Below are 27,569 nucleotides of genomic sequence, written 5' to 3'. Positions count from 1 at the left end.
CTCAGTCACCCTCAGTCACTCAAACACTTTTTTTTCTTTTTATTTGACTTCTGCATCAGCAGTAATCCTCGCTTGCTGTTGGTCGACGCATAATGAATCTAATTAGTGGCTAAATAAGGAAGTGAAGGTCAAGATGCCGCATCGGACCGGACTCTTCTTTCTCGCTCCAGCTCCTTACAGCCTGGCCGCTCAGTGTCTCTATAGCCAATCAAAGGTGTCCACATTGACCGGGGGGGGGGGGTGTCAGCTCAGAACAGCGTGTTCCCATCGCAGTGAGGCTCATCTGTACTGTATGCGGGTTGTGGATTAGTGGATGAAAGAATGCCACTGACTGTGAAATTGCCTGATTTTTATCGGGGATGTTGGGGAGCAGCTGTGCACAATCCTCTGCCCTAATCCTGGGGTCGGAAAAAGGGCCGAGCAGGAAGGGGAGGTGTGTGTTGTTGCCTTCCTGTGTGTGTGTGTGTGTGTGTGTGTGTGTGTGTGTGTGTGTGTTGCATGCATGCCACGGTGTATAATGGAGAAGTTCTGGATGGTTGTGTTAATGCATGCTCCTTCAGTACACTAGTTGTCCCTGATTGGTTATCCCAGTGTCTGCTCCCTCATGAGTGTTTTTCCAGCAGCGATGCAGGAAGGATTCAGCAGACGACTGAGGCGAAAGCTCGGCTTTCTATGTTTCGACTGGTCGAGGCCATCCGCAGTTAAGAACTGTGTCATAACAGCATTATTGATGCGTTGACTGGATAATCCGGTCTCTCCACTATCTGACCGAGCATGCTGCCGGAATAGGGAGCAAGAAGAAATCCAACGGGGAAGTTTATAAAGGGTTTTCATTCACTGTTGAAGGGAAACTAAAAGCTGCACTTTGTATGTGGTTAAAATGTGTAATATGAAAGAGTTTAATTCATAGTGACTAACCCGCAGACAGGCTCACCGCTCTCATCAGCACCGATTCCAGACGCACACTGACCGGTAGACAGGTGAGGTGAGCGATCAGCTCTTGGACATTGGTGAGCGTTTAACTGCGAGAGAGACAGATATTTGCCTCAGGAGTTAGTGGAGGCTGAGAAACTAAAGCGAAATGTAGAGTGAAGATTGGACTGGTAAAAGTAACAGACACCACTTCAAATGAAAGCTAACGCAGCCAAGCTCTTTCTGGATGTGTGAATAGGAAACTCCTTTCCAAAATGTTAACCGTGACATTATAAGGCTATTTGATGTGTCATTTCGCTTTATTTTTCGATTTACAGCTTGGTCGTCTGCCTTTAAAGGGGCAACAACTCTGTTAATGTATTTTAAGCTGAGTTCCGAACCAAAGTTGAATTAATTCAGTAAACTGAGTCAACACTGATTGGCACTGAAGACTTTGGAAGGTATTAAAACGTTATATTATCAAATCATTAACAGTAAAAGTCCAAAATTCAACATAAAAAAATGTAAATAAAAAATACATCCTTCACATTGTTTATTACCATAACCATTGAGATGTATTTGTTGCAAAATGTTGCTATATATATATATATATATTTATTTATTGTTTTTTTAATCTCCAAGAGTCAGTTTGGTCAACCAGATGATATCCCAATTTTAGTTTGGATGTGGATATATACCGTACAGGGTTTTGAACCGTGAATCTTTGATCCCTCGTCTTTGATGTGGCGCTGCCCGCATATAGAAGCGTGTTCTGTGTGGGCGACACATGCCCGTGAAAGCGCTCCATCTATCTGCTCGTCTCTCTCTGCGACTGGGGAATCGTTCCTTGTGGCAACGCTCAGATGTTTGTATACAGGATGAATCGAGGCCTATCTCGGTGGCCATGCCTGAAATGTACTCAGCAGGTGACAGGCAAACATATGCCTCAAATGCCATGGGGTCCTGAAGCCGGATCATCTCCAAAGGCTAACTGGCAGGTCTAAGTAGGGACGGTATTAATACATATTATTCACAAAGAGCATGATTGAACAGAAAAATTTGCCCGGCGTGTACCCAGCTGCTTTGTTGGCAGATACTATGCCCTGGCTTCAAGACTGAGCTTGGATTTAGCCATGCATTCACTGAATTCCCCATGCAGCTCTTATTCATTCATTCAGGCCCAGGCTGGGCTGCACCAACACACTTGTGTGTGTGTGTGTGTGTGTGTGTGTGTGATAGACTGTGTGCATGTGTGCCAATGGCTGAATACTTTGGTAAATCACAGCAAATTCTGACTTTTGACAAGTATATATAGAGGAAGTGGTTATTATTCAGTAATTCAATGAATGCGATTTTTTTTAAAAGGCCTCTGTTATTTATTAGATTATTCCAAAGCCGCTTGTCACACACAGATGCCTGCGCCATGGCAGCTGAGCAGAATGAGTTTCCCAGGAAAATTAAGCCTTTGACCTCTAATTGTACAGTCACTTGCCGTTACCGCACCCCTCCGTGGATATTTCTATTCATCCCAGAGAGCTGCGTTAGATTTTATTTCAATTATACGTGGTGAGCAGATTAGATTTGACACGTCTTGGCTGGTGCAAACCAACATTAAACATGTGCTTCCTGTTAGTAACCAGCGAGAAGCACGGATTGATGTTCTCACCTGCTACATGTGCATTTTTAGGATCCATTTTCATTCATATACATGTATGGATATTTGTATTTATTTAATTTTTTAACCATAGCTGTCTCGAAGCCATCAGGAGGTCAGCAGGTGCTTCTGGACTTGACAGATGTCTTTGCTTCACACAGTGAGCATGATGGATATATTTAGAGATACAGCGCCCTCTAGAGGCAAAGGTACGAAGGCTTTGTCAGGCCAGGGCCTGCTGGGGTATTGACCCCAGAAAACATATCACACCTTACGGTATTTTGTAACCTTTATTTATTTGTTCACTGTGTGAAGAATGCATTAACAAAATCTACTACTATTGTAGTCGCTGCATCATTAACAATATGGTGACATTGAGTTCAATGTGTCAGAAATAGTCTTGAAGTGTGACTTTCAAAGTTAACAACATTTCTGTTGACATTCTGCAAAAAGAGTGAGACCGAGGATTTACATTTGCTTACAAAGGTAATGCCACACATATTGTACATTGCTTTATTAGTGTGATTTTTTAAATTGTTTTAACTCAAGCTAGAATTTGTAAACCTTGTGAGACAATAAAAGCTGAAATATAATAGGTATATATACTATATTTCAGCTTTTGTTGTGTGTATATATATATATATACACACACATATATTCCCTTGTAAACCTTGTGAGAGACAATACAACTGAAATATAGCAGCCTACTATAATACTATAATAATAGACATATTACTACTATTAGTAATAATATATATATATATATATCCTTTTTTAAAAAGATATATACTTATTTAAAAAGATTTGTCATTACTTATTACTTTGAAATACAGTTAAATGAAAGATAATGTATTCAAACAGATTAAACTGGTGAAACAACTGCTGGGAGAATAGAGTCTCTGTAGAGTGATGGTACCTGCAATTATAGAAAATGTGACACTTCATAAGCTCGAATAAATCTGAAGATGACGTTTCGTTGACATTGATAGAAAACTAGATTCATGGATTTCAGTCATACATTCACACATTGTCATCTTTTGAGAAGAAACCCGACTGCGAAATAATTCAGATGGACACGTGTTACTGGTTTGTCAGACATTAATGTTTGTTTACAGTAACTTCATGTTTCACCTCCAATGACATTGAGTATTCAGTATCACATAAACTTAACACGTGCATGCTTAGTTGTGCCAAGCTCAAGCAAACCCACATGCTGCCCTCCAAGAGGCTTGCTGTAAAAGACAGACTCCGCCTCTTGGCTTCCCCTTTGACTTTCACTCCCTGCAACACCAGGAGGGAAATTATCCATGCATGCACAGCTGAACAGAGAAGTGTTCAGTCAAAGAACAAGAAAATGAAATCACTCGATCCGCTGGGGACTTGATTAAATATAACTTCCCTGAGGATTAATTCCCCACCACTGCATCTGGGACTGGAGACACGACAAAGGCGTGCAGGCTTCTCCTCCATGCACACCGGGATGCCTTTTCAAAAAGACTCACTTGGCGTGTGATGAACGATGTTGATTTTATCTGGTGGAGAGAGAAGAGTTTCTGAGCCATTTAGAGTACACGGCTTAATATTGTAAGGGGGTTACTTGTCCCGGCTTTTAACGGCACTGCGTATTATTTATTTTGAAGTTGAAGTTCCAGGAAAGCTGCGGCCCTGTGGAGCCTCACTGTGATGACAGCACAGCTTAAGCATGGAGGCATATTTACCATAGTCCTTTCTGCTTTTGACGATTCTGTCTCTCAGATGACTGAACTTCTCCTGCAGAGACATAGTTCAGTGCTTTAGTATCAGATCAACACACCGTAGACATACACTTATTTAGAAATGACAAGATTTCCATCTATATGTTGTTATGTTTCCACGGGCTGAGCAGAGGAATACATCAAAATGTTAGTTTGTGCATAAATCTTTTGGTACCTTTATGAGACATCTGCTGGAAAACTGCAATTAATATCTAAATATGCACCAACCACAGAAGCATGAATGCACGGATATTTACATATTATACGCATACAGTTGACCAATAGATCTGGTGACTTGTTAGACTCAGATGTTACATCATTTAAATAACAAAGAGACATTTACCCTTGAAACGTCCCACAATCGTTTTTGTTATCACAAAAAGATAAAGATAATAAATATTGCACAAAGCATGCCATGACAAAAGTTACAAGTCCTAAATATCAAGAACAATTTGTGGAAACATTATGTATTCTTCTTTCCTCTCCCGTTAAAGGGTCCCATCCCTAATTTGGGAACCACTGCTCTCTCAACTGTTACAGTACAGTAGTGAAATAATATATAACTCGAGTATGAATACTTATTCCACCACTAATCTCACTCATTATGTATGCCAAAAATGCAATCATTCATACTGTAAGGGAAAAAAACACTGCTTCTTCTATATACGTCATTGTTTCACAACCTTTGAGACCAGCGATAATTCTAATCAGTCATTTGGACATACATATTGAATGAATGGATCAATTTCCCATGTTTATTCCTTCAGTGAAGTTGCAAGATGTGTTCCATGAAAAAAGGTCTGATACAACAGCTGGAAGTCTTCACTGTAATTTAACATTAATGTCTGTTGTCATGGCGACACATTTTTTCGTGTGTGTACTTGTTGTACCTTCTGTCATTGGCCATGTGTGACTCTTCTAACAACACCCTGCTGTTCCTTGTCCAGCCAGCAGGTGTCCTCAGCTCATTCCCCAACCACCTGACCACCTGCCTGCACACCTGACTCTCATTCACCCAATCAGCCACTTGGCCGGCCTCCATTTAAAAAAGCCTCAATTGCGCCTTTAAAACTCAACTGTTCTGCTTACAGTTAGACAAATCACAACTTTAAAGACATATAAGTTGACCAATCACTGGTCAGTTTAGTTTTTGTGGGCTTCAAACAGAAGCTTCAAACAAAAAGAACAACCAACTCTTCACCTACACTTGTGTGTGTATTTATGTATGTGTGTGTGTATATGTATGTACATGTGTATATGTATATACGTTTATGTATATATATGTATATATATATATATATATGGTTCTCTGAAATAAGTTTTTTTGTGAAATCATAGGTTAGGGCACTTCTCAGCTTGATAGCTTCAGCCTTGACCCTTTCGGGTAGCCACTTTCTTCTTTTGTTGAATTTTGATTTTTTAAATATTTTGCTGATTGAAATAAACTAAACTAACTAACTAACCTCCATCTCTCCTTTTCATGAGCAGCCATTTTCTTTCCTCTTATGTACATTCGCTTGTTCCCACACACTCTCCTGGGAGTGGAGTGCTTTGCAGCTTGGCACGGCACGAGCGACAGATGCTTATCGACGCATTGGGGTTTGGTCCGGCATGCTCACTCACTCCGAGTCCAGTGTGGGTGCGATCACAGTGCGATGGTCCCCATACCTGCTGGACGGCGTCCATGCCCTCCTGAGCCGGCTGCCATGTGCTGAAGCCCTCCAGGGCCCCGTCCACAGTGAGTGAACCCGCCTTCACCCTCTGCTGGAGCTCAATGAGCTGCAGCGCCATTTGCCTGGTTTGGCACACGGGCATCATGGGTGGCGGAGACGCTAGCTGCAATGAGCAACAACAACTCAATGAAAACACCAAAGAGAAATCAGATGCAAATGGTGTAAAACACTAAATATACACGAAACGACTTATAAAGCTGGATCTCATGTCGCACCATAAATGTAACGGTTGATTTCCGTGACAGAAATAAGACAAGGGACATAAAGCCTCTCCAGATGGCATTTATAGCCGGGGACTAATGTGATTGTGCTCTCCACATCTGGAATGTCAGGGAGTCGTGACGATGGAAGGTAATGTTCTGGGTGACTGGTGATCTTTGGACCCGTCGCTCGGTGCCAGCGGCATTACAGCAAAGCAGAACAATGGGTTTGTCTCTCTGTGGGGGCTCAATAGCAGAAGCAGCTCTTTTTTACATTTAGATTTGATGAGAGAGAAACCCACGTGTATTGGATAATATGTCGTGCTTTGTTACTTGAATTATTCAAAGAACCCAGCAGGTAATTCCACCAGGTTGTCAATCACGAGAGAGAAGTCCGCTAGACTCATTGGCACGGTAAGAGTCCTGCTGTTGGAATCCAACATTAACAATCTGCACGACACAAAGTCGCAACACAAATTCTGCCCAGAAAGGAGAAATCAAGTCGTCACATTTTGGAGACGGTGCAAACAGAAAAACATGGCAACCGCCTGTACTTCACCTGAAGGGGCCTTGTGTACTTTTTCAAAAAAAATCCTGGCTGCAACTGTCTTTTTGGGTGTGAAACCGGACACCCAGAGATTAATATGCAAATTAAAACTCCTCGTGGTTAAGACGCATACTATAATGTCCACTATTGTTGCCGTCATACCCTGCTCTATTTACGGCAATCTCACAATTGTACCCTGTCCTATAAAAAGGTATATATATATATATATATATAATTGCCCACAAAATATTCTTTCAAATGTCAGAACTTCAAAATACCACCTGAATCTCACCTTTAGTGGGAAGTAAATATGGATCAGCATCGCCCTGTGGGGTCGTCTTCTTCTTGAACACTGTAAAACACAGAGAAGCTTGCAGTAACACATCGAATATAATTTTGTGGATTTAGTAAGCATATGAATAATAAAAAAATATTTAAAAAAAATGTATTTTACAAATTTCTACAAAAGATTGATGCTCCTGCATTTTAACAATTCTTCCACAAGATGGCGCCATAAACCTACAAACAATCCATTGACTGGATTGCCAACTGTGAACAGCCAGCAGAAAAACAAACATCCTGTCAATCTCAATGTTTAAGAAAAATAGCAATTTAATTGAATCTATACGCCTGTGAAATTTAATTTTCATTCCTGGAGCTTCAATTGGTTTCTCTCTGAGAAAAACGCACACATTTGGCTCTGGATTGAATTAAACGCCCTGAATGATGCTTTTGGTTTGGTAGTGAGCTCTCAGAATGAAAGGCTACACTGTTTAGCTGTCAGGGGGCGGAGGAGCTGCGGCTGTGTGACCAACACTGGATTAAAATTCAACATCCACACCCTGAAAGACAATCCCACCTCTGACCTCTTCCTGCATGACTTAGTCTCTCCTTTCCACTTCATGTTCAAACACAGCTTGCTCACAACACAGGCCGGGCTTTGTGGCTCAATTCAAAATGAAAGCGCGAGTGGAGCACAGCTGAGGAGCAGATCGACATGACTCTAGTGTGTATGTCGGCTAAACCTGAATGTTGGTCGCATTTCAGCATTTTAGTCTCATTGAACTCAAACGGCGCTCACAGAAATGAAAAAAACCCTCATTATTTCCACTTGCGCAGTGGTCTCCAATAACTGGCTCCTCGCCTAATCCTCCACCAAGCCTCGTCTCTACTCTCACGTCGTTCCCCAGTGGGCGTGAGGAGCAAGATGTGATCCTTGTGCAGTTTTTTTTTTTTGAAGCTCCACTGTCTCAAGAGATGGAAACCTCAAAATCCCTCTCCTCTCTCGCGTGCACTCCGGGGACAAGGACGATGGAAAACATGTGTAATGACTTATTCTGGCGGCCTTGGTCTGGCCCAGATTGGTTGCAGATGGCAGTACGGTAGTTCTCTATCGGTTACTGAGGGGATGCTGGGAGTTCAGGGGCGCACGCCGCGTCTTCTCCGCTTCGCATAGGCCACATCGGGAAGAATAAGCTGCATTATGGAGATAGGGGCGCATGTTGTGTCGTTAAAAATCACGCATGTGTGTTCTGAATATGCCAGTGATGGCTAGTGGGGGACAAGTATAATACTATCTGTGGGAATAACAATTAACCGTGGCAGCATGCGTGTACGTTTGCATTTGCAAGAGGCAAAAGAGGGAAGTCGCTGCTGTTTTAATGATTCATAAGCCTTAATAATACCAGTCAATTTTGGATGTTTCATCTTCATGAAATATTCACACAGCTGAAATTGAACAGTTAGAGACTGTGGGCTTTCTCTGGTGGTGGTGGGGGAGTGCATCTTCTTGTGGTTTATGGGATCAAAACAAACAGCTTAAAAAAAAAAAAAGCATATCTACTGACTGGCAATGCACAGTCTAGGCACTTCCCTCCCACATGCTCTCCCAAACCCCTTATATACTGTGCATGACTCTGTGTTTTTACTCCAAATCAACTCCATCATGTCTGTGATCTGGAAAAAACAGGGGGGGGAGGGGGGCCAGGGGTGCAACAGAAAACTCCCGAGTTACCTTTGGTGATGCAAGAGGAGTTGTCCTCCTTCACGTGGGTGAGCTCAGGCCGAGGCGTGGGCGCTGGTGGGCGGCTGGCTATGTCCACGGCTTTTGTGGAGTTCAGGATGGTGTCAAATTCATCATTCGCCTCCAGCGGCGCGTCGAGATCCTCATCCTCCCCCTCCTCATGCCCTCCTCGCTGCTCTTGTTGCAGGCTTGTGGCGGAATGAGTCCCTAACGCACAAAGTGTTTACTGCACTGTTGCACCGAGCGTGACGATGGAGTTCTGCACGCTGCTCTCGCTACTGTCCACGGCTCATTGCTCGAAAATGACCGGCAACTCAGCATACGGATGGGATGATACAAAGAAATAATAACGCCATTACCAGCTTCCCTTTGTCCTCCTTCCACCGCCCATCAGTCCTTCAGTCACCTGCAGCGCACATCATTTCGTACACGCCGGCATCCCCATCGTCCCCGCCTGAGCTGAACATATTCTGCAATGATAGAGCATGAAGAGATGCATTTTATGCCTCATCTAAAAATCACAAAGCAGCAGCTCAAGAGAGGCAATTCAGACTCCAAGGAAAGACGTGTCTCATCTGTGATGCTGAAGCTGGGCATTCGCTGCGTACCGTTGGATGTATTTGTGTGTGTGCATGTTTGACCAATCTTGATACAAGGCAGGTGGATATGTGTGTAAATCTCTCCATGGCTGGCTCACTAAATCCAGCGCATTCTCCCCCGTGTTCTCCTCCAGACGCACAATAATAAAACCATTAGGCTCCGTCACACCATAGGCCGATATCCGTCTCTATGCCATGCTTCATTTAATATGCAGCGTTGTTCATGTCAGATGTGACAAACATCGAGGCTGTTAATTGAGTTTTTTTCGCCCGCATCTGTTCGGACATGACTCGCGGAAAAGCAATTTCAGGGATGCTGCAGGAATTGGAGAGGTTGCTGTAAGGTAGCCTGCTGCTGGATGACAGAGCGGTTCTCCCCTCAGACAGCGAAGCTGTTGCAAAGTCGGCCTATTCGCTAATAGCATGCTGAGGGACAGACAGAGCTATGATCAGGGTAATTATGAAATCAGACAATCTTCCCCTTTCAGTCCAAACATATCATTTAGTGAGCAATTCAAGACCCTCGGCTCCATATTTAGACTGCTTCCGTAATTAGATTGAGATACGGCTATCAATTAACTGCTGCATTTCAACTTCTGATGTGAGGAACTGAGGAGTTGCATCATTCGTTTTGAAATGACTCATAAGCTGCCTTCTTGGGGTATTTATTTTACAGCGGAACCATTCAGGAAATACAATAAAACCCCAAAAAGCTATTTAACAATGTACATAACACTTTCTGCACTAATCACTTAAAGAACATACATTGTACCCTTAAATCAAGTTAAATGTAATTACAATGTAATGGGGATGTAATGTGAAACACTCACTCCACGTCTATATATATTCGGGTATCTAGAGTTCAGATACCAACCTACAAACTGAAATAAGACAATGCATTCAGTGTTTAAGGGACTGCTTTGATCAGACACATGATTCAACAAGCCATTCATATGTGGCTCTCTTTCTTGTCACATGCATAATATGCCACTGTTATGGATATATATGTGGTTGTTTTTTATTAATAACAATCCCAGTCCGTAATATGAATAACTTAGAGTATGAGATACAGCTCACTTTGATCGAGATGTCCTCTGTATAACTCGCCACGCTCTGCGTGCAGTTTCCAAGCAACACAGCCACTCATGACTCAATTACAATATTACACCATTCCTACTTCTGCAAACTCCTAATGGGTTGCCATGAATGCATTAGTTAACCGTGGAGGTTCATATCTATCCCAACAGATAGAAAAGACGGGTTTATTGCCACCGCAGCTTGAACATTGAATTATAATAGTTGGATGCTGTGAGCACAATGTGGTATTTTCAGAGGTAATTTCTGGACAGGGGGGAGGAATTTATTTACTAACCGCGAACGCTGAATCATTTCACAGATGTCTGAAACTGCAGGAGCCCTTGAGCATTCCAGACAAATTCACTTTCACTGCCGCGATCCAAGCAACAGTGTTTCAGACTAAACAGCAGGCAGGGTTTGGTTCCAGAGGGAGCAAATCTCAAGTGAATCGAGTGCAAGATAAGGAGCGTAAATGTGTTTGCAGCAGCTGAAACGGTCAATTCAGAAGCTGGCTGGTCTGTCTTTGGACATCGTGGTTGCAGGAGAGGAGCGTTGGGATTATGAGTATTGACACCAGCTTTGGCTGAGGAAAAAAACAACAAGTTGTCAGCTCAGCAACATTTTAATCTAGGTTTACTTTGTCAAGTGTTATCATTCATGGTTTTCTTCCATGTCTCATATTTGGGCTATTGCATGCTAGCAGCTCCTTGACGCTGGTGTGTAACCTATGCCGACTCACTATTTAGCATAACATTTGCCAATTAGCATTGGACACAAAGAACAGCTGGACCACGAATGTAACGTCAACCCTTATGGCTGCATTTGGAAAAGTTCAGAGGGCCACTAAGTTCCATCCCCTTGAAACCATGAAGAAAATGTTGCGGCAATCCATTGACAAGATATTAAGGTCTGGACCAAAGCGATGGACCGACATGTCTTTCATAAAGCAACTCTGCTGGGAAAGTGGTGAGATAAATGTTGTTGTTTTTTCACGAGCTTAGTCCTGTGATTAATTTGCAATGTATAGCTTTGAGGGATGACAACCGTTTCTTTTTCTAGAAAGAGGATGACTGTATCATTCAAATGATAAACAAATCTGCAAAGTTTGCCTGAGGCGTAGTCACTGACCGAACAAACAGAAACATGCAAAATAGGGTCAGTGGACTCAAGCAAATCCCAGGATTAGCGTGTGCAGTCATCTCATCCGTCTACCTGGATACCAACCATACAGTTGCAGGCTCATTTGTATTTATCGAGCCCTGCGTCGCTACGCGTGAGCGCATACAGTGGCATCTTGGTAGGAGCACGCAGTCTCAATGCCAAGTGACCCAGTATTAAAATATTAAATGAGGACAATGTGTGTTTGTGTTAGTAATTAAGATGAGCAGGCACATTGCAGTCTGTGGAACTAAACATCGCAGAAAATAGCATTTTTTGTATTTATAGTCTAGTTATGCTCCCCATGAATAATTCAGCTTTTCCCTTTGGAGCGGTTCACAGCTAATTAACAAAGAAGTGTGGAGCCAGGGCAGACTCGGGGATCGGATGCCGGGCCTGTGAGTGATTCAGCCCGTGTGTGAGGCAGGGGACCGATCCGTCTCGGATTTATTGACAGAGTTCTGCTGCACTGACGCACAAATCACTGATGCACGGGGGCTTGATTAATTGGAGGTGGGGGGAAACACTGCAGATGAGTTAATGAAACTGAAGGGGGGAAAAAAGAACAAAACCCCACGCCACATAGGGTCCTCTCGTACTTCCTCCAACACGCCACACAAGCGCAGAATGCTTGTAGTTTTTGCCGTTAAGATACATTTTAATTACTCTCCAAGGAGATCTGCAAATGTCAGTTGCTTGTGCATGCCTAATCTGTCTGTTATGTTACATCGATGGGCTTGTCGAAGTCCCTGTGGGGAGACCTGTGTTTGACTCTACCGCTCCCCCGTCAGCTCAGCCGACTCACAGCGAGCACTTTGACTCGCTGGAGCAATCTGATCAAAACCTCGCACCATCTGCAGTCACTCTCAATTAGCAGCGTTGCTAGGGGGATAAATACATTTGCAACAGCTGTTGGAGTGTCTGAATGTCCCTCGAGGGGCTTTAATCTAGGTTGATCGAAGTCGTGAGAGAAAGTTAAAAGTTGTCGGTATTATTAGCGAAGACGGTAGCGGAGATATTCATGTGAATGAGCAGAGTGTCTGTTCCCAAGGAGCGTATGCAACTGCGGATACGACTTCCAAGGCAAGTATTTTGTTCCCGAGGGCGGCACTTTGAGGTACTTGTACTTGAAATATTTGAAGTGTAGTAATTAAAATCCACTACGTTATTTGTGACTGGTACAGTATAGTTACAGAGAGGAATAGGATCGCATTTACGAAACATGCTAAAGTTTAGATGAAACATGTGAAGTAGTCAAAAATAGCTGCACATTGACCTTTCATGTTAGTGCACTAATTAAATGTGTTTTTCCAGATTTGCATTTGTTTGTGGTGGTGGTGGTGGTTGGTGTGTGTGTGTGTGTGGGGGGGCGGGGGGGGGCACGTGCCACACTATTTTCTGAGCGGGAACAGTGACTTCATTGAGTCTGCCCTGGTCGCCTCGGTGTGTTGGTGCGCGATGTTTTTTATTGTTTTCGTTTTAAATACTGTTTTCTCTTACACCAGAGAAGAGCTCTTGAACATCAGGGAACAACTCCAGGGGTTACTTCCAACGTTTTAACTTCTGTGGAGTTACTGGACATTTTGTAAAGGTGTGTCACCGCACGCAAGAAACGAGAGGGAGAGAGAGGTTCGGGCGCTTATGCAGGCTACGAAACCACCTACGTGGTGAAACGCCGGCGAGAGGGGAGAACGTTCGGGGCGCTTATGCGCTACGGAAACGGGATCTCGTACAGCGCTGCCGGGCATATTTCTCCAACGTCCGCTCACTGTGCAACAAACTGGACGAACTCCAGCTGCTGGTGGGAGAGACAGAGACTTCTCCTCATCCTCCGTTCTGTGTTTCACGGAATCATGGCTTAGTGGCTCGATACCAGACTCTGCGCTCCAGCTCGCTGGCTTCCAGCTGTTCAGGCGGACCGAGACACGGAGCTCTCCGGTAAAAAGGGTGGAGGAATCTGCTTTTACCTCAACAACGGCTGGTGCAACAGCGTAGCGGTGATTCTACAGCACTGTTCGCGGACCTGGAATCTTTATCATTCACTGCAAACCCTTCTACTCCCACGTGAGTTCGCTTCATTCATCCTGGCGGAGTTTACATGCGAGGGGAACGTGAACGAGGCACAACAGACACTCGCTGAACAGATACGGTGTGTGGGCGGACCTTCCCGGACTCTTTAGTTATTGTACTCCAGGATTTTAACAAAGGAAACCTCAGGCACGAACTCCCTAAATATAGACAGTTAATTAAATGCCCTACCAGAGAGAAGAGCATTCTGGACCACTGCTACACAACAATCAGCAGGGCCTATCACGCCGTCCCTCGAGCTGCACTGGGGAACTCTGACCACGTCATGGTTCATCTGATTCCCTCATACAGGCAGAGACTAAAGCTCTGCAAACCTGTGGTGAGGAAGTTCAAGAAGTGGACCAGTGAGGCTCTGGAGGATCTCCGGGCGTGCTTTGACTGTACTGACTGGGATGTCTTCAGGACTGCTACCAACAGCCTGGATGAGTACACAGAGGCTGTAACTTCCTACATCAGCTTCTGTGAGGACAGCTGTATTCCATCCAGCTCCAGGGTGAGTTATAACAACGACAAACCCTGGTTCACAGCGGAGCTCAGGAAGCTAAGACTGCAGAAGGACCAGGCATTCAGGAGTGGGGACAAGGACCTGTACACAGAGTCCAAATACAGGTTTAGCAAGGCGGTGAGAGATGCTAACGACTGTACTCTGAGAAACTGCAACAGCAGCTCTCAGCAAACGACTCTGCTTCTGTCTGGAGCTCAGGCAGATCACCAACAAATCACCCCACTCCATGAACAATGTGCTTCTGGCAGACAGGCTAAATGAGTTCTACTGCCGCTTTGAAAGACAATGGACCAGTCCTGAGACCATCCCTCACAGCCCCACCAACAAGCCACAGACCATCAGCCCACCCTGCCCCAGCCCATCAGGGGCTCACACCTCTGGAGCCCCCTCCATCAACCCAGCGACGCCTCGTCATCCTGGAGAGAGCAGTCAACAGGCTGTTTAAAAGCAGAACCCCAAAGCAGCGGGCCCGGACTCCGTCTCCCTCCACCCTGAAGCACTGTGCGGACCAGCTGTCTCCGGTGTTCACCGACATCTTCAACACCTCCCTGGAGACATGCCACGTTCCAGCCTGCTTCAAGGCCTCCACCATCATCCCGTCCCAAAAACCCAAGATCACAGGACTCAATGACTACAGGCCCGTCGCCCTGACCTCTGTGGTCATGAAGTCCTTTGAACGCTTGGTCCTGTCACACCTCAAGACCATCACCGACCCACTCCTGGACCCCCTGCAGTTCGCCTACAGAGCCAACAGGTCTGCAGACGATGCAGTCAACATGGCCCTTCACTACATCCTCCAGCATCTGGACTCCCGAGGAACCTAGCGCAGGATCCTGTTTGTGGACTTCAGCTCTGCCTTCAATTCCATCATCCCGTCCCTGTTGCAGGACAAGCTCTCCCAGCTGCACGTGCCCGACTCCACCTGCAGGTGGATCACAGACTTCCTGACCGACAGGAAGCAGCACGTGAGGCTGGGGAAACACGTCTCAGGCTCCCGGACCACCAGCACGGGTTCCCCAAGGCTGTGTTCTCTCAACTCTGCTGTTCTCCCTGTACACCAACAGCTGCACCTCCAGTCACCAGTCCGTCAAGCTCCTAAAGTTCGCGGATGACACCACCCTCATTGGACTCATCTCTGGCCGGACGAGACCGCCTACAGGTGGGAGACTGACCACCTGGTGACCTGGTGCAGCCAGAACAACCTGGAGCTCAACGCTCTGAAGACAGTGGAGATGGTTGTGGATTTCAGGAGGAATGCAGCCCCACCCGCCCTCTCATCCTGTGTGACTCCCGTCGACGCTGTGGAGTCCTACCGCTTCCTGGGCTCCATCATCTCCCAGGACCTCAAGTGGGAGCTGAACATCGGCTCCATCTCCAAGAAGGCCCAGCAGAGGATGTTCTTCCTGAGGCAGCTGAGGAAATTCAACCTGCCAGGGAAGATGATGGTACAGTTCTACACGGCCATCGTTGAGTCCATCATCTGCTCCTCCATCACCGTCTGGCACCCTGCAGCCACAGCCAAAGACAAGCGCAGGCTGCAGAGCATCATCCGCTCGGCCGAGAGGGTTATCGGCTGCAATCTGCCTTCCCTCCAGGTCCTGTTCACTTCCAGGTCACTGAAGCGGGCCAGAAAGATTGTCGCCGACCCCTCCCACCCTGGACACTCCTGTTCGAGTCCCTCCCTCGGGAGGAGGCTGCGTCCATCATGACCACGACCTCCCGCCACACCAATAGCTTTTTCCCGACGGCGTCGGGCGAGCTCATCAATGGACCCCGGGACTGACTGACTGTCACCCCCAGGACTACCACCTCTTCTTCCACCTTCCTCTCTCCTCCTTCTTCCCGCTCCTTCCTCCTCACTCCTCCTCCCTCCTCCTCCCTCCTTGCGTTGATTGTTGTTTGTCATGTCCAAATGTTGCACCTTCCACCAAAAAAAATTCCTCGTTTGTTTGTGAAAACATTCATTCTTTGGCAATAAACCTGTTTCTGATTCTGATTCTGAACCTCACGACAATAACAACACTCAAGGAAGTCACTGCGCCTGCATGGCGAATAAATAATCTGGAACACAACACATGACGACCTCGAGTCGTTTACGTTTCAGTTTTTGTGTGGATTAAACAAATGAGATGTCAACAAAATGTCACTTTAATAGGGATCATTAGAGGTGATGCCTTATGCATTTGGTCTGTGCTGACCTTCGGACAGTTCCAGGCGAGCGGTTTTAGGCTCTATTCAAATACATATAGCAGGATCTGAGGAACAGCTAGTATATGCACAAGAGCACATTTCCATTTGCTTCTTGCATCGAGTGTAGTATTTACACACCAGGAACGATGTGCTGTTGTCAGCCTGCCGTCTTTGCTCACGTTACACCATCGAGCACATCGTGTCTTTCTATTAATGATAATGTCCTCACTGCCTAATGAAATTACCATTGGTAACAAAAACATGATCCTAGTGTCCTTCAGATTTATCAAATAAAGCGATGTGCATGCATGCAAAGGATCTATTAAATGTGGATTGCTGCTTTTATGTTTCTCCCCACACAATGAAATAGGAGGTTGAAAAGGATTAGGCCCTTCATATTAACATGGGGAAATGGCAGCCATTACGCAAGAAAATCAACATTAGTGGCTGCAATAATTGTCTGAATGTATGCAGGCGACCTGCGCTCCGAACCACTCTGCATGCATAACCAAACGCAGCCTTTCGATTATCCGTGGGGGCGTTCCATTAGGAACCTCATAGGCCAAACATAATCAGGATGAGATGGAAGGGGTTTACCATCAATCCACTAACTGTGCCATGAGCTGGATGTAAACACACAAATAGGGAGTGACGCACTTTCCCTGCTTTCCACCTTTCTGTGTATTATTGATAACCACTCGCTCATAGTCCCAACGGTGTATTTGTCTTTGTAAGAGCGTTCCTGGGACCTTGCTTTTTAGATCTCAAGGCGCACGTGATGTTTTCCTCAGCTGTCAGCAGGTATCTGAAAACTATGGAATTCCACTGAGGCGACATTACATCCAGCCAGCTCCAGATGAGGAATGATGTCATCGGGTGGATTTCATTAGCTCACAAAGCACTCGACATGTGACGCCGTCATCGGGTATTGGCATTTTGAGAAATGCGTTCATTGTGAAAATGAAAGAATGACACCCTATTTAAGAGTTGTGGACAGTAAATATGGAAGTAGTTACCAGTGTTTCCTTCAATAAGACGTGGAGCTCTGTGTGGCCTCGACTCTCGGCGATCTCAGCGGGCGTCTGTCCATGGCGGTTGGCCGTGTGCAGCGCTTGCTCAGCACCTGGACACTGCAGGAGCAGGCTGGAGACGCTCTTGAATCCATACTGGGCCGCAAAGTGGAGGAGCGTTGGTGCGTCTGCACGGTGGAGTTCTGATATGGATATGAGCCAGTTTTGATGATTAACCCTTGTGTTGCCTTCGGGTCAATTTGACCCGATTCAATTCACCTCCCTCCTGCCTCGGGTTCAATATGACCCGATTCAATGTTTAACCCTCCTGTTACCTTTGTATTTACTAACATATTTTACCCTTGAGGTCAATATGACCCCAGCTATTAAAATCTCCAGAAAATTATTAGAATTAATATTGTTTTCCAAGTTTAAGTGTGAGGTACTTTATGTTTGTTTGTTGACTCCCGAAAGAACACCGACATTAAACATTGAATCGGGTCAAATTGACAGGGTTCAATTGAATCGGGGGTCTGACGAAGGCAACACAAGGGTTAATAAGAAAATCCCCCACTCGAAGCAGTCTCGAAGTGTGCCATCTAACACAATCAGGAGAGTCGAAGACAGACTGCTCGGAGGCACTTATTGACTTGTTTGTCATGGGTGACATTTCCCTGTGCCTTTTTTTTAGCAGAGTTAGGGATCAATGATAGAAGCTGATGAAGCCATCAATCTGCCACGTAATGAGCCAAGAACTAATGGAAGGCTTCCTATTCATGGTGGATAATGTGCATATTGCAACAGGAACACATTCTTACTGTGAACCGTATGTTCTGCCCACATTGTTGCAGAAACAGATGGAGGGAAAGGAGCGAATCCAATTGACATTGTGATGTGTTACAGTATGTTCATAAACGCAGCGAATGTCTTATATCGCACGGTTGAACATCTCTTGCTAAAACATGGACATGATACATGTGTGAAAAAGGCCTTTCCACACACTTATGGACTGCATACTACAGGGTTTTGGTGGTAGATCTTGCATCACTGCAACTAAACATATTACAGAATACAACGAGTACAAATAATATGTGATAAACTATACTGTCAGCAGATAGATCGAGAATATTATCCCTGGTTGTTTTTATTCCCTCAATGATGCTGAGCAGCAGCAGATGTTATTAAATGTAAAGTTCTGACTAAGCAATCCCACAGTGTTGTACCTCTTCTAGGTGTGTCTGCACACTGCAGTCCCTGAAATCCTCTGCTAGGCATGCCAGACACCAACATGGAGGACAACCTCTGGTCCAGCTTCTCCACAGAGAACTCCTGAAGAGCCTGAAATCCAGAGAGACAGACGGTTCACAAGCTGGGCACATATTGAAATCATTTATTGTGGCGAGGAGAGTCGGCACAAGCAAATTACGAACCAAAAGTCCAACAAAAGAAGCATTCAAAACAATGGACTTTCATGTCGAAGTACAGTCTAGAGAGGCACAATAAATATGCCAAGTTGAACATAACCAAATGGATCGGAGTCCATTTGTGTCACTCCAGACTTTGTTTGAAATTCTTTTGGCAAATTCTTCTATTGGCACTGCTCAAGTTCGCCTCTTCAGCAAAAGAGACCTAATCGAATCAAGTTTTCATGGCAGGGGGAAGGCTGAAACCTGCTGTCGCTTAATTTTCAGAGAGGAGACGGGAAACGGAGACACACACAAGCACAAATATGCAGATTCAATTCATCTTCTGTTTTTCTGCGTCTTTCTAATGACTCTAAGTGGATCGATTATCAGCAGTGTCTTGGGACGGCGATTGACTGATTTTCTATTCGAGTCACTAAGTAACATTCATAGTGCCTTGGAAGAGCCCCTTTTATTGAGGGGGAGAGAATAGAACAGCATTCAAATGCACTTCCTAAATCAATGATTGATAAGGTTATTTGAATACATTTGCAAGTGTCGGGGTTTTAAAGTTTGAGGTATGCCCACTGCATGAAGAAGAAACTGAATAGTGTAATATTAAGTAGACTTTTTTTAGAGAAAGTAACTTGCAGCGTTGCCATTGAACGGTTTGGCCGTGTTGCCAACTGCAGTCGGCTGTTCTCCAGACTATGATTTCATACACAGAATGTTTTTAAATAAACCCCTACTACCATCAAAGCACTACTCCATTTAGTATTGCACTGCCATAAAGTAGTGGGACTGACAATAACACTGAGGAATGGTCACAATCAAAAGAGTTGATTGTTTGTCCCTTAGTCAAGCTAAAAAAAAACATCCTACATTTCCCATAATGCAACGCAATAGCATGTATTTTTTACCATGCCTGGGAAGTACCCTCATTAGACAACAGCCCTTTATTGACTTTACCTGGCACATGAAATCTACAGGGTCTGCAGCCCTCGCCAGAAGGGAGGCTATTTCCTCCATGTGGCTGTAGTACTGCAGCTGTGCCTTGCTCAGTGGCACCCCTCCGCTGTACACGGTCACTCGTACATTTCCTGCTGGAAAATCTGCAATAGAAAACAATATATAAACCAGACAGAATAACTCAATATGTCATTGAATGGCATTATACTCTGTTATTTTGTTCACCTGGCGCATTGACGCAGAGGATCCGCTCGTTCCAGCACGCAGGCCTCACTCTCAGCATCCGATCCTCACCAGTGAACTCCACCTCGGCGTCGCTGCCAGCCGACTCATTTCTCAACAGAATGAACACTTCCGTAGAGCTCTGCCAAAGAGACACTACAGTGAACTGCAATGCAGTAAACGTGAGGCACTCTTTTTGAGAAAAAAAAAAAGATAGAAGAAACCCTGCTCCTACCCCACATGCAACTCGGGCGGGAACGACCACAACGCTGGAGTTGACACGTGACTGCGTTTGCTGCACCTTTTGCATTGATCCCGATAGTTGACGTGTCAAGGGGTTGACATTTGCTGCTGCTATCACACCTACAGAAGACGGGACATTTACTGTAACATCATACTGGATTGTTAATTGGGTTCCCAGATACCGAGTGCTATCCAGGAGGGGTTTTAGCCATGATAGTGACGTGGCTATTGATGTTGGCCAGGCGCCACTTTGGGCCTAACTGAAACATCTCGCCAACTAAAAGATGTGTTGCCAAGACATTTGGCATTTAGGATCCTCAGAGGATGAATCCTATACCAAGTTTAATGATCCTCTGACGTTTCTTTTAGTGATACAAAATTGCTATGACATTTGGTACAGGCATTCAAATCTCTCAGTATGAAGTGTAATCACTTGCCGATTCTCTAACTTTTCATCACGCTCCATTATCTCGTCAAAATTGTAATTGTTCATGACAAAAAACCTGCAAAATTAACATTCCCATCAGCCTTCATTGTGCTTTGGTATTAGCAGCAACAGAGCCACCTGTCACGGGTCGCACCACGGGTAGCGAGGGGCAAGAGCTCATGTGCAGAGGACTTGGACAACACTGGGTGTGGAAAACAAAAAAACGCTCTTTACTGAGGCAAAAGGTTTCCAAAAAGTAACAAAGTACAAAAAGGGGCAGGCAGAGAATTGGTCAGGAATACATACTAGCAACATGAAAGACAGGACTACGGACAAAAGACAACAATCCAGCAAAAGACAAGGGAAAGACTGGCACAATATATAGGGGGGGAAACGGGTGTACGACATGATACACTAACGAGACGAAAGTGGCTGAGGGCAGGTGCAGGGAATGAAACAATCAAGGAGATGGGAGTGACATAGGGCAGGTGCAGGGAATGAAACAATCAAGGAGACAGGAGTGACATAGGGCAGGTGCAGGGAATGAAACAATCAAGGAGACAGGAGTGACATAGGGCAGGTGCAGGGAATAAAACAATCAAGGAGACAGGAGTGACATAGGGCAGGTGCAGGGAATGAAACAATCAAGGAGACAGGAGTGACAGAGGGCAGGTACAGGGAATGAAACAATCAAGGACACAGGAGTGACAGAGGGCAGGTGAAGGGAATGAAACAATCAAGGAGACAGAAGACACAGAGGAGACACAGAACAGGGCCTTACACCACCAACACGGCTGTGTAGAATATGTGTCTTGTTATTTACAACAGAATTAGGTTAAATTACAATAAATTAAAAACTCCGATATATATTATTAGAACTGAGTGTTTAAGTCACGCAAATAGAAAACGTCTCCAGCCATGTTGATTTAGCTTTTTCGGAAGTGCCCTTTATTTACCAGTAAACACTGGAACTTGTCGAAACACCCACATGTCTGTTGCATGTGCCAACACACAAACAGCATCACCCTGTATGAGTCGGGAAGGTACTTCTGGGTTAAAATATAAACGTTTGTGGGATCCACGGCCTGAAGCACTTCACTGTATCAGTGCAATGAAGTGATGCAGAGTGCACTTGAATTTGCATGGCTCACGAAGAGTGGTAGCCGAAGAGGAAAGACTGGCCATTTGCATCAGCAGTTCCTCCTGCGCACACACACACCTGTCTAAATACAAGGCCCCTACTCTGCTTTATGATTTTATATGAATAGTGCAATTAGGAAAAAACAGGGAAGGAGGCAGAGAATAATGGACAAGACAGATGAGGATACACAGAGTGTCACAAAAGAAGTCTCTGCGGCTGGGGCCTCAAAGAATATTGGATGTTATTCAGCACACAAAATGCACAGGAAGAAAACAAAAGTCAGTAAACTGGTTTTCGAGCTGCTGCTCAGCCAGTCTCACAAATAATGAGCATTCGTTTCACCTCACATTCATGGGAGGGGAACAGCGAGGCCATGTGGATTTCTTTTCAGAAGGAAGGGCATGCTAAAGAGGGTGTTTGTGCTCTGGGTTCGTGGACTGGGATGCACACTGACTGTCACACATTTGGATATTTCCACTCACTCTTCTCATTATTATAATGATCATTATATTAGAATTTCAGGGGGTAGAATAATTACGTTGGAAACTGCAGCGTTCAAATTGGAGTGACACGTCTCAGATTAAAACATATTGAATACAGGCACAATACATCAGGTGGGAGAGTTGTGTGGAAACTGAGGTGAGATCACTGACTTCTGAGTTAAGGTCAGTGACTTGCAGGAGTCTTTGGTGTCATCCTACGAGGTCCCCAATAAAAGATACAAATAATTAGATTTCATAATTCTGCAGAATTATTTCTTTTTAAGGATGTGGAATATTGTGAACATTTCCCACTGTTTACGTCCTTTCTTTAGGGTAGTATCTAAAGCCAGAATCCTCTCACATGTGGCTCAAGAGAAAATGTTAACAGGTGGTCAGTGATATTTGATGTTTGACACCAAAAGAAAAATCTAAAATGACTAAATTTTTGGTGCCAATTCCCTACCTTTTCCCACAATATCATTCACAGTGGCCAGGTACTCATGAGCGTCTTGTTCACTGGAGACCTGGAGGCACTCGTCACCGTTCAGGGGCACCAGCTCCAGCAGTGGGGTCAGACTCTCCACCCCACACAGCAGCACCACCACATGGGCTGCCGGACGCAAGACACGGGACAGGAAGAAGCGCCGCTTCTGGCACAGACCCTCCAGCATTCCTTTGGAGAGGATCAGGAGCTTGCAGGTATACTGGACCAGCCTGAGGAAGTCTTCCTGCCGACTAGACACTGTGGCGATGTCGTAGCAGCGGATCCCGGCCTCTGAGATCGGACCAGTGAAGACTGAATGCAGATAGGTGGCCCATTGTTCGGCCTCCGTCTCATAGATGATTAACAGCTCAGCTACAAGAGAAAGTATTTAAGTATTCTATGGGGGGGGGAAAGTTTGATATTTTGTGCCAATATGAATCAAAAATGTTGCTCGGAGCATTGCAAATAATCATGAATTGACAGGACTGTAACGACTGAATAAAAGAATCAAGGCAAAAGAGACAGCTTACCTGTCTGGCTCATGGCTGCAGGTCTGTTTGTCAGCAGGTCTCACTACACAGTGACATGGAAAACAACCCTGCTATTGTCAGGAGGAGCCCAGATAAGAGGGAGTTTCCGGCTACGACAAAGACAGACAAAGAAATGAAACAGTGAACATAGAGGCTGTTATCTGGTCTGGTGACAAGGAGTTTGCTCCATGTGATTCACTACAGCACTAGATCCATGGCAGCAATCCTAAGTAATTAAGTAACAGTCTCAGAGCGGCAAATAGACAACAGGGGATGGACCCAAACGCAGAGGGACGGTGTTACAAGAATAAATGTCCAACACAAACAAAATTAACAGCAGGGGAGTCCAAAAATGAGTAACTGTAATTACAATTACACATAGTAGGGAATAAAGCAGACAAACCAACACAGAGAAAGTGGGAACACAGGGTTCAAATGTGGAGGTGCAGGTGATTAGACAGGAGGATTCAATCACACAGGCGGGAAGTGAAGTAAACGTGGGACACAAGAGGCAGGCACATTTCAAAATCTAACAGGAAGCAAATTAAATCAAAACCAATATCTTGACAGTAATTTAATCAGTGGAATTAAATGTACGTCATCCATGTGATAGAACAATCCGCAAACTGATTACCTGGTTTTGACAACGGTCTCGTCTTTCAAGTTTGTTTTGCTGTCAACATGTAACCGGTCCAACCAAAGACCATCATATACACACAATGGAATGCCATAAAAAGGTTTTGATAATGTTTATTCCCTGAATATATATAATATAAATAAAGAAGATCACTGTTTGTACATTCAGCATGTTTTTCACTTTGAAAAATAAGATGCCCTCATGATATAACTTTATATATCGTCATGGAATAAAAACTATCCCCAAACCAAAAAAGAAAAAACTAAAACACACAAACTAAAGAATACCCGAATGTTCTGGCATACGATTAAAAGGAAAAAGCACGACTATGAACCGAAGATCGTGAATAACAAACACAAAGGTTGCTGTCAAGCAGACAGCAGAGAAAAACTTGAGTATCCGACCTGACCAGCATTTAATTAAGTCAACAGAGCCATGGGTGCAAAGCAGAGCACTCGAGCCACGAGGCGCGTGAAAACTAATGATCTGCTGTGAATGTCTCCACTGCAGGCAGAAATAAAAAAAAGCAGTCGGATGTTTGACCTACCATGCACACACACACACACACACACACACACACAATCCATCATTGAGATAAATGTTAAACACAGGGCTTCATTATCTGTCTCCACCTGTCAAAGAACTGACTCATACCACGCAGGTGTCTCACTAATAGCAGTTTGCCACCATTTATTCTCTCTGGGCAGCAGTGGGGTGACCGAAATTCACATGCCGAGGAAATGAGCAGGTGAGGGCTGAGGTCTCCTCCAGGCAAATCGCCGGTGCTGTGTTGCTGATGACTCACAGATGAAAGATCCTTCTGCTCCATGCAGATCCACACACTTCTAACACACTCACATTGTATGTGTTCATATGATGTAACCACAAAGACACCTTGAGGTGAATTGAGCAGACCACTTCGACTATAGCGGAGTTAAATCCAGCTACTTTATCTATAGGCACATGTAGACACATAAAATGTCCTCAATGAGATATGTTGTTATCACTGTCAACAAACACGACTGAAGCTGCAACTCTTATCCTGAGGGGGGCACTGGAGGAAAAGTATTCAAGCATCCAATATAGAAAGATCAGCATTTCAGTAAAACCATCGGGGTTCATCCTCAGGGAACTATGAAAGTCCAGAGAAAATATAGATCAAAATTAGTGTTCCGGAGATCTTTATTATTTTTGAGAGGCCCTGAGCAACGGAAGCCCATTTCGGAAAGTAAAAAAAGAAGAACAAAAAGATGAAATGTTAGTTGTGATGAAAATAAATAAAACTTAACTTACGATGTCATAATTTTGACCGTTTATCGCAAAACCTTTACTTACCAACTCATAATGTTTGAAAAACCTTCTCAGAATGTTTGTCTTACTATCTTAATTAATAATATAGTAATAATTGTGTATAACATACTAACTGGACTTAGCAAGGCTGCAGTAGAAAAGTAGCCAGTAAGTTAACACTGGCACATTTACAATGTTGATTAATCTACGTTACCTTTAAAAATAAAGAAATTAAAGACCATGCACAGTTTAACCTTTTTTTTTAAAGGTGGAAATCAGCTTATATACCGAGAATGTATTTCTAGAGTCCAAATACGTTTCCAAAATATACTATTCATATTATCTGCTTTTGTGAAGAGATTTTTTGTTTGTTTTTGCATCTGTTCATTCAAGTATTTATTGTGCACACCCAGCCACAAATGTATCATAAGTTATTCATAAGACTTATCCATACCAGTTATTCATACCAGGCCAGATTGACAGTCCTTTAATAAAAGTGAATGGACACGCAGAGCGGCAACCTGCCGCTCTCCGCCAATAGACGGAGTCGGTGTGAGTCGGGGGGGCGGGTCCTGTGGGTGAGCACTTTAGACTGCGCACTGAGCTCAGACAACTTGATACAGAGTAACAGTAAATCAGACGGAGCAGCTCCTTCGGCACCAGCAGTGAAACTGTAACCCTGTTGCAAGTATTCCTGGCCGCCGATAGCGCCGAGTGAGATCACCGCGGTCTCTTTCCTCGGCTCGACTCGAGAGTTGTTCGGCGGGAGCAACGCAGGGACCTCTCATTTCTCATTTCTGCTCTATCTCAATTATTCTATCACACTGGAAATGTCCGAAAACAAGCCGAGTGATGAGCCGAAGTTATCTACGACGGACAGGGCGGTGAAATGTAAGTGTGTTATAATTGCTTCTTCATTTTTGTTGTTGTTGACATGCCACTCCGAAAGGAGACGCTGCCACAGCTCTCTGACCAGCGGCGGCATACTTGAAGATTTCACGGCGGTGTAGCAGCAGCAACAGTAACAGCAACAGCAACAGCAACAACAGCAGCAGCAGCAACATTGTTTGCTGGCTGTGGGGGAAGAAGGGTGTTAGCCGAGCAATGACAGCAGCAGTAAACTAGGAAGTGAGGGCAACTCCAGTGTGCAGACTCCGGAGCATGGATCTTTCGAGAGAACGTGTCACATCTGTCCGTGTACGTGCACTGTTTTCATTAGCAACGACTACAGGCGACAGGGTGCCAGATGCATGATCCCTTTGGCTCGCACACACACACACACACGCACACACACACACACACACACACACAGTGCACAGCGTTACAGTATGCATGCACATATTGCACAACCGGTGCATTCTACCCGAGGGCGATTTCCCCTCGTTGAGAATGCATCACCAAGCATAGTTTCACCATTGCATAATACCACTTGATGTCGCCTGTGTGTTTTTTGTTGGTGGTAATCTCCCATTTGAGGGTGTGTGTGTGTGTGTATCGTGTGTTCCTTCCATATGGGGAGGTGCTTCCTGCCTTCTAATAATAATACATTCATTTTATAAGGCGCCTTTCAAGGCACTCAAGGTCGCCGTACAACATATTTAAAAATGGACACAATTAAAAAGCAGAACAGTTAAAAAGCAAAACAGTTAAAAAGCACTTTACAGGTTTGACATTCCACCTTTGCAATCAAGCATAAGAATGCAATAAAGATCACTATCAAGTCGACCTACCCCCTTAGGAACAAGCAGCAGGAGCAATGCAGCCTTCCCAGTTTCATGTCAGTGGGCATGTCGCCTCACAGGCGTGCACTCCAACTAAGTTGCAACGTTAAAGCCAATTTTTCTGTGAGACTGTGAGCCACCCCTAAAGTCGTTGGAAGTGAAATCCCTCTTGCCGGAGGACACACACGCAAAGCCTTTTCCCTCAGAAGCGAGGTGACAGAATGTGTTTATTTGTGCTGGCTGGTTGGTGCTCCGGCACGAGTTGCAACCATTATCCTCTCCAGCTCCCGTCCATCTCTTAACAGGCGGTGTGCACAAGAACAGGTTGAGTCGTTTCTTTTCAGGCTAGGTTTCGAGGGTTCAACCGCTTGAGATATTTGGATCATCGGTGAGCATTAATAACGTTAATATTTTCTGATGAGGATTGAGGGAAAGGCAATGCAAAGTGTTCAAAAGACCATGGCTGGCGTCATTGACTATATTAAAGACGAGCTCGAGCTCTGGCTCGCTGAGCTCCCTCGCAAATATAGTTCCACTTGATTGCTTTCTTCGGCTTAGCCTTCTGCCATT

The 27,569-nt window shown here is 44.7% G+C and overlaps 2 protein-coding genes across 7 annotated transcripts in view; one reads left to right on the top strand and one right to left on the bottom strand.

Moving 5' to 3' along the window:
• Positions 1–3,498: 3,498 nt before the first annotated feature.
• On the bottom strand, positions 3,499–27,023 carry LOC130211605 (B-cell scaffold protein with ankyrin repeats-like). The gene is given in 16 exon segments (XM_056442462.1): positions 3,499–3,843; positions 4,065–4,098; positions 4,285–4,336; positions 5,989–6,103; positions 6,105–6,156; positions 7,093–7,152; positions 8,815–9,030; positions 9,230–9,293; positions 17,457–17,653; positions 18,674–18,788; positions 19,823–19,965; positions 20,048–20,186; positions 20,280–20,407; positions 22,801–23,193; positions 23,352–23,461; positions 27,009–27,023. Coding segments are annotated over 15 exon segments (1,842 nt in total). The 5' UTR covers positions 23,365–23,461; positions 27,009–27,023; the 3' UTR covers positions 3,499–3,722.
• Positions 25,885–27,569, top strand: part of LOC130211606 (protein phosphatase 3 catalytic subunit alpha) — a 66,695-nt gene continuing 65,010 nt past the window's right edge. For 2 of the 6 annotated variants that reach the window (XR_008835109.1, XR_008835108.1), the window contains exon 1: positions 25,885–26,169. Coding sequence is in view for 4 of the 6 variants with exons in the window: in XM_056442463.1 (XP_056298438.1) it covers positions 26,109–26,169 (61 nt within the window). In the remaining 2 variants the exon portion in view is untranslated. The remainder of the gene's footprint in view (positions 26,170–27,569) is intronic. The other 4 variants (XM_056442463.1, XM_056442464.1, XM_056442465.1 and 1 more) reach the window with 4 other exon arrangements.

Source organism: Pseudoliparis swirei, chromosome 21 (assembly GCF_029220125.1).
Source record: "Pseudoliparis swirei isolate HS2019 ecotype Mariana Trench chromosome 21, NWPU_hadal_v1, whole genome shotgun sequence".
NCBI classification, from domain to species: domain Eukaryota; kingdom Metazoa; phylum Chordata; class Actinopteri; order Perciformes; family Liparidae; genus Pseudoliparis; species Pseudoliparis swirei.
This window is presented reverse-complemented; position numbering and strand designations above follow the sequence as displayed.